Here is a 6,872-nt window from a genome sequence, read left to right on the forward strand (position 1 = left end):
GTGAGCCGTCATCCTCACGCAGACCCTGCTCACTGGGGAGGAGACATCTGTTCCGGGGTCCTGCAATACACCTGTCACCCTCAGCCGAGGGAGCCCAGTGCAGGAGGTGCTGGGACAGGGCACGTTTAGGGAGCCACAGGGTGTGAGGCAGGGATGCTTCCCGGGGACCGGCATGGCCAAGGAGGCTGAAAGGTGGGGAGCTGGCTGGGGGCGGGGGGCCCTGCCTGGGCTCCTGGCCGGACTTGGGGCTCTTGCCCTGGTGTCCTGCCTGTCTATGCTCCCCCGTGGTCCTCTGCCTTTTTAAGTTTCTTTTTTTTTTTTTTTTAAGATTTTATTTATTTACTTGTCAGAGAGAGAGAGTGAGAACACAAGCAGGGGGGACAGGCGGAGGGAGAAATAGACTCCCCGCTGAGCAGGGAGCCCGATGCGGGACTCGATCCCAGGACCCTGGGATCATGACCTGAGCCAAAGGCAGATGCGTAACTGACTGAGCCACCCAGGTGTCCCCACAGTCCTCTGCCTTAAGCCCCCTTCCAGCGGAGCCCAAGGCTGCCCGCACCCTCCATCGCCCCCCACCCCAGTGAGGCCTCGGCTCCGTATGGGAAGAGGGTCAGGGCTCCCAGAGCCAGGGCTGTCCTGAGTCGTCCTGTGGCAGTGCCATGACTTTGGCCTCTGGCCTACTGAGGCCAGAACTGCCCCCTCTCCTCCCCCCTGCTTCCTGCTGCAAGCTCTGCCCACCAGGCAGAACATTCTGGCTGCGTGCATGGGTGAGCACCCTCAGCGCAGGTGGCCAGAGCAGGAGGGCCGGCAGCCCTCTCCAGAGAGGTGAGACCACGTGGTGTTTAGGGACTGGGGCTCGAGTGGCGCTCGGGCTTCGGTTCAGACCCTGCGTGTTTCCCCATGTGGAGAACAAGAGAGGCAAGCCTCTCGGGGCTGACCCGTTAGGGCAGTGCCTGGCCGGAGCCTCCATCAGCCAGACGTACCTGGGGGCCCGGCCCATGGGCTTCGGCCCTTTAGTCCTGGCGTCAGTCATGGTGCGAACAGAACAGGGGACATGTGTTGAGGGCTGTGTCCTGGGCAAGATTCTTACAGTCTAGGCTTCCATTCCCACATCTATAGAAAACAGAGATGATAACTGTATGAGCCTCAGGGGTGACTGAGAGGACTCTGAGGTGGGGCCTGCAGAGCCCTGGGCTGGGGAGCCCTGCATGTGGTGGCAATTCCTGTTCCGGGGGCTCAGGGGAGCTTGAGGGACATATACCTGCCCAAGGTCACAAGACAGGTGGATGGCAGAGCCAGGGCTAGCGGCCTCACCGGCCTTCTCCGGAGCCCTGCATTCATTCCTTCGGAGCTCGGTGTGATACTGAGCTTGGAGGAATGCTGAACTGCACCTCTGGACCCAGCCCAACCCCAGGGAGGGCCTTGCTCCCCACATGCATCCTCGGATGCGGATGTACACAACCCACAACCTGCAGACCCCTTGTGCAGTCGGGCACAGGTGTGGAGAGGCTCCTGGTAGGGGAAGCCCAGAGCTGGGAGACAGGGGAGGTGGGACCTGCCTTGGACGTTCAAAGTGCCACAGAGTCTCTCCTTCCAATATGGAGGGGCGCCTGCTGTGAGGCAGGCACAGCGTCTCCTACCCCTGAGAAGCAGGGTGTTAGTCCAGCTTTTTAAAAAAGACATCTTGGGGTGCCTGGGTGGCTCAGTTGGTTAAGCGTCTGCCTTTGGCTTGGGTCATGGTCCTGGGGTCCTGGGATCGAGTCCCACATCGGGCTCCCTGCTCAGCGGGACTCGTCTGCTTCTCCCTCTCCCTCTGCCCCTCCCCACCTGCTTGTGCGTGCTCTCTCTCTCGCTCTCTCTCAAATAAATAAATAAATAAAATGACATCTTCATTGAGATACAATTCACATATCATATACTTGGCCCATTTATTTATTTTTTTAAAGATTTTATTTATTTATTTGAGAGAGAGAGAGAATGAGAGATAGAGAGCACGAGAGGGAAGAGGGTCAGAGGGAGAAGCAGACTCCCCGCTGAGCAGGGAGCCCGATGCGGGACTCCATCCTGGGACTCCAGGATCATGACCCGAGCCGAAGGCAGTCGCTTAACCAACTGAGCCACCCAGGAGCCCTACTTGGCCCATTTAAAGTGTCCGATTCAATAGTTTTTTAAAAATAATGTTGGCAGCTGTCATCACAGCCAATGTGAGAACGTTTTCATCACTTCTAACAGAAACCCTGCCCGCTTTGTGATCACTCCCTTTTCCCCTCCCCCCAGCCCTAGGCAACTACTAGTCCACTTTCTGTCTCTTTACATTTACCTCTTCTGGACACTTCATATAAATGGAATCATATATGATTCTGTGACCGGCTGCTTCACTTAGCATGATGTTTTCAAGATTTTCCTGTGTCGTAGCACGAAGCAGCGCTTCATTGCTTTGCCTTGCTGAATCCTGTCCCACGGGGTGGCTACGCCACAGTCTGTCCATTCATCTGTGGATGCACATCTGCGTTGTGTGGGACATCTTACTCCCTGAGGAAACTGAGGTTCCCAGAGTGGATGTCTCGGGCTGCGTGTCCACCTCTAGTCTGTGCTTCTTCCCCACCCAGGCCTTGTTCTCACAGCTGAGCTCCGTGCTGTGACAGGGCTAGATCGGGACACAAAGGGGTGAGGGGTCAACTTTAGAGAGGAAGGGGTGACAGCGTTCCAGCGCCCTGAAGGATGAGTAGGAAATTGAAAGAACATCGAGGGGCGCCTGGGTGGCTCAGCCGTTGAGCATCTGCCTTCGGGCTCAGGTCATGATCCCAGGGTCCTGGGTTCGAGCCCTGTGTTGGGCTCCCTGCTCAGCGGGAGGCCTGCTTCTCCCTCTCCCATTCCCCCTGCTTGTGTTCCCTCTCTCGCTGTGTCTCTCTCTGTCAAATAGATAAATAAAATCTTAAAAAACAGACAAACAAACAAACAAAAAAGAAAGAACATCGAGGGCAGAGAAACAGCAGGGGCAAAAGCCCAGAAGTGTGAGGCTGCCTGGTGTCAGCGGCAAAGGTATGGGGGAGCAGAGAGGCGGAGAAGGGGGTGGTGAGGTGATAGGGTTGGAGACAGGGGCTAGATTTTATTTTATTTATTTTATTTTATTTATTTTTAAATATTTTATCTATTCATTAGAGAGAGAGAGAGAGGGAGAGAGCGCAAGCAGGGCGAGTGGCAGGCTGAGGGAGAGGGAGAAGCAGGCTCCCCACGGAGCAAGGAGCCCGATGTGGGTCTTGACCTCAGGACCCTGGGATCATGACCTGAGTTGAAGGCAGATGTTTAACCGACTGAGCCACCCAGGCGTCCCAGGCACTAGATTTTAAAAGGCCTTGAACGCCCTGCTAGGCACCACAGACTTGATCTTGAAGGCAGAGGGGAGCCCCAGGAGGGCACCATCAACATGATGTGAAGTCAGGCAGACCTCAGACCCCAGTTCTGCTGCCCTTTGCTTTAGTTTTGTCATCTGGAAAATGGGGATGACAGTGATAATAACTTGTTCAAGTACTGAGAGCATTAAGGGAGTTCCTGTCTCTGGAGAACTCAGCCTGGGACCTGGCAGAAAGCCGGCCCAGCACATGGTACTGGGTCTTATCATTCAAGGGTCTTAGCAGGGGTGCGCCGGGGTCAAATGGGTGCTCTGGAAGGGCGTCTGGCTGCCAAGCGGCCGGTGTGGGGCAGGCTGTCGTCCAGGGGAGAGGGCCCCCCCGGAGACTTGGGTGAGGACGGAGAGCGCTGCGCGGGCTTGCGGGACCTTTAGCAGGTGACTCCCGCAGCCTCGGACACGGTGGGCGTTGCTCGTGAATTACACCTCCGTTCTGATCTTTCCGGGAGTCCCTGGGCCCGGTGTGAAGCCACCCGGGGGCTGGCTTGACGGCCCCTCTCGGTTCCTCCCTGCAGCGCGCCCGCGGACGCCATGCGGGGGGCTCTGACGCCCCTGTCTTCGCTGCTGCTGCTGCTGCTGGGGTGCGGGCCGAGGGCGGCCACCGGAGGCGGGGCCGGCGGGGCCGCGGGCTACGCGCCGGTGAAGTACGTGCAGCCGATGCACAAAGGACCCGTGGGGCCGCCCTTCCGCGAGGGCAAGGGCCAATACCTGGGTGAGCGCCTCCCCGCCCCGCAGGGCCTCGGACGGCTCCTGACCCCCACCTCCCTGCCTCCTGACCCCCCACCAGGTCCTCCCTGGCCCCCAGCCATAGCCTCTCCATCCCCACCTGAGATCTCCCCCCCGCCCCGCCCTTCCCTTTTCCTCCCGACGCGGGTGCAGGGCCTCCGACCTCCGAGCGGCCGGAAGTGGGGCGCGACGGGCTGGCAGAGGTGGTCTTCAGCGCGGGTGGGGAAGGGGCGGGACGGAAGCGGGGGCCGGGGTAGGGGCGGACTGGTCCGACGGGCCCTAAGGAGGGCTGCTGGCGCCACCTGGCGGCCATTCCAACCCCCCCACGTGATGCAGGGACGGGAGTCACCCCAAGCTCCTGGCGAAGGCCTGGCCTGGGTAGGTTGGGTGCTAGGAGCCCCCAAGAGGGCCGCTGGACCTAAACCCCTAAAGCCCATCTTCCATGAGTGCACGGAGAGGGAGACGGGGTGTGGCCTTTGTGAACAGATGTAGTGTTACCCCATGGGGGTGTGGGTAGATGCGACCCATGTCTCCACTTGCTGGGCCCCTGACTGCCCCTTCTCTCTCTGTCTCTCTGTCTCTCTCTCAGAAATGCCTCTTCCGTTGCTGCCGATGGACCTGAAAGGCGAGCCTGGTCCGCCTGGGAAACCCGGGCCTCGGGGGCCCCCTGGCCCTCCTGGCTTCCCAGGAAAACCAGGCACTGGAAAGCCAGGGCTCCATGGGCAGCCTGGCCCTGCCGGCCCCCCTGGCTTCTCCCGGATGGGCAAGGCTGGTCCCCCAGGGCTCCCGGGCAAGGCTGGACCACCAGGACAGCCAGGGCTTCGGGGTGAGCCAGGGATACGAGGGGACCAGGGCCTTCGGGGGCCCCCAGGACCTCCTGGCCTCCCTGGGCCCTCAGGCATTGCTGTCCCTGGAAAGCCAGGCCCCCAAGGGGTGCCAGGGCCCCCAGGATTCGGAGGGGAGCCAGGGCCCCAGGGGGAGCCGGGGCCCCCAGGGGATCGAGGCCTCAAGGGGGATAATGGAGTGGGCCAGCCAGGGCTACCTGGGGCCCCAGGGCAGGGGGGTGCCCCTGGACCCCCTGGCCTCCCTGGTCCAGCTGGCTTGGGCAAACCAGGTTTGGATGGGCTTCCTGGGGCCCCTGGAGATAAGGGTGAGTCAGGGCCTCCCGGAGTACCAGGGCCTAGGGGGGAGCCAGGGGCTCTGGGCCCAAAAGGGCCCCCTGGGGTGGATGGTGTGGGGATGCCAGGGGCAGTAGGGGTGCCAGGGCCACAGGGCCCAGCAGGGGCCAAAGGGGAACCAGGAACCCGGGGCCCCCCTGGCCTGATAGGCCCCACTGGCTATGGGGTACCGGGACTGCCAGGCCCCAAGGGGGACAGGGGCCCAGCTGGGGTCCCAGGACTCTTGGGGGACAGGGGTGAGCCAGGTGAGGACGGGGAGCCAGGGGAGCAGGGCCCACAGGGCCTTGGGGGGCCCCCAGGACTTCCAGGGTCTGCAGGACTCCCTGGCAGACGTGGGCCCCCTGGACCCAAGGGGGAGACAGGGCCTGGAGGACCCCCAGGAATGCCTGGTATTCGGGGTGACCAGGGGCCTAATGGCCTGGCTGGGAAACCTGGGCCTCCAGGAGAGAGGGGGCTCCCTGGGGCCCATGGACCCCCTGGACCAACTGGGCCCAAAGGTGAGCCGGGTTTCACGGGACGCCCTGGGGGACCAGGGGTGGCAGGAGCCCTGGGGCAGAAGGGCGACTTGGGGCTCCCTGGGCAGCCAGGCCTAAGGGGCCCCTCAGGAATCCCAGGGCTCCAGGGCCCAGCTGGTCCTCTTGGGCCCCAGGGACTGCCAGGCCTGAAGGGTGAACCCGGCTTGCCAGGGCCGCCTGGAGAGGGGAAAGTGGGGGAACCCGGAGTGGCTGGGCCTACAGGGCCCCCTGGGGTCCCCGGTTCCCCAGGACTCACTGGCCCTCCTGGGCCTCCGGGGCCTCCCGGTCCCCCTGGTGCCCCTGGGGCCTTTGATGAGTCTGGCATCGCCGGCCTGCACCTGCCCAATGGTGGCGTGGAGGGCGCTGTGCTGGGCAAGGGGGGCAAGCCGCAGTTCGGGCTGGGAGAGCTGTCGGCCCACGCCACACCCGCCTTCACCGCCGTGCTCACCTCACCCTTTCCTGCCTCGGGTATGCCTGTCAAATTTGACCGGACTCTCTACAATGGCCACAGTGGCTACAACCCGGCCACCGGCATCTTCACCTGCCCTGTGGGCGGGGTCTACTACTTCGCTTACCACGTGCACGTCAAGGGCACCAATGTGTGGGTGGCCCTGTACAAGAACAACGTGCCAGCCACGTACACCTATGATGAATACAAGAAGGGCTACCTGGACCAGGCATCCGGCGGGGCCGTGCTCCAGCTGCGGCCCAACGACCAGGTCTGGGTGCAGATGCCGTCGGACCAGGCCAACGGCCTCTACTCCACCGAGTATATCCACTCCTCCTTTTCAGGGTTCTTGCTCTGCCCCACATAACACCACGGCGGCCTTGCCGCCTTGGCCTCTTCTTCTTTAGTGGTAGAGAGACCTTCTCAGTTACAAGAACCTCCATTTAAAGAAAAAGACCAAAGGCTGAACAGACGCGGAAGCAGAGGCGGCCGTGGCCTTGGCCCAAGGAGACTGGTTTGGTTTCTCCCTCCATGCAGGCTGAGGTGGCTTCTGGAAGAGGCTGGCCGGAGTTCCTCTCCCCCCAAGTGTCTGTGCA

The 6,872-nt window shown here is 61.7% G+C and overlaps 1 protein-coding gene across 1 annotated transcript; it reads left to right on the plus strand.

The window, feature by feature from the left end:
• The first annotated feature begins 3,934 nt into the window (after window positions 1-3,934).
• COL8A2 (collagen type VIII alpha 2 chain) lies at window positions 3,935-6,643 on the plus strand. The gene is made up of 2 exons (XM_028113574.2): window positions 3,935-4,121; window positions 4,725-6,643. The coding sequence occupies exons 1-2, from the start codon at window positions 3,941-3,943 to the stop codon at window positions 6,641-6,643; spliced, it is 2,100 nt and encodes a 699-aa protein (XP_027969375.1). The 5' UTR covers window positions 3,935-3,940.
• The last annotated feature ends 229 nt before the right edge of the window (window positions 6,644-6,872 follow it).

Source organism: Eumetopias jubatus, unplaced genomic scaffold (assembly GCF_037043125.1).
Source record: "Eumetopias jubatus isolate StellerSeaLion01/CBP00866 unplaced genomic scaffold, mEumJub1_p1.0 scaffold_4, whole genome shotgun sequence".
Taxonomy (NCBI): Eukaryota; Metazoa; Chordata; class Mammalia; order Carnivora; family Otariidae; genus Eumetopias; species Eumetopias jubatus.

Coding starts and splice junctions, on each gene's coding strand:
- COL8A2 (XM_028113574.2), top strand. CDS start 3,941: ATGCGGGGGGCTCTGACGCCCCTGTCTTCGCTGCTGCTGCTGCTGCTG. Junction 4,122..4,724: donor GGGCAAGGGCCAATACCTGG/GTGAGCGCCTCC, acceptor TCTCTCTCTCAG/AAATGCCTCTTCCGTTGCTG.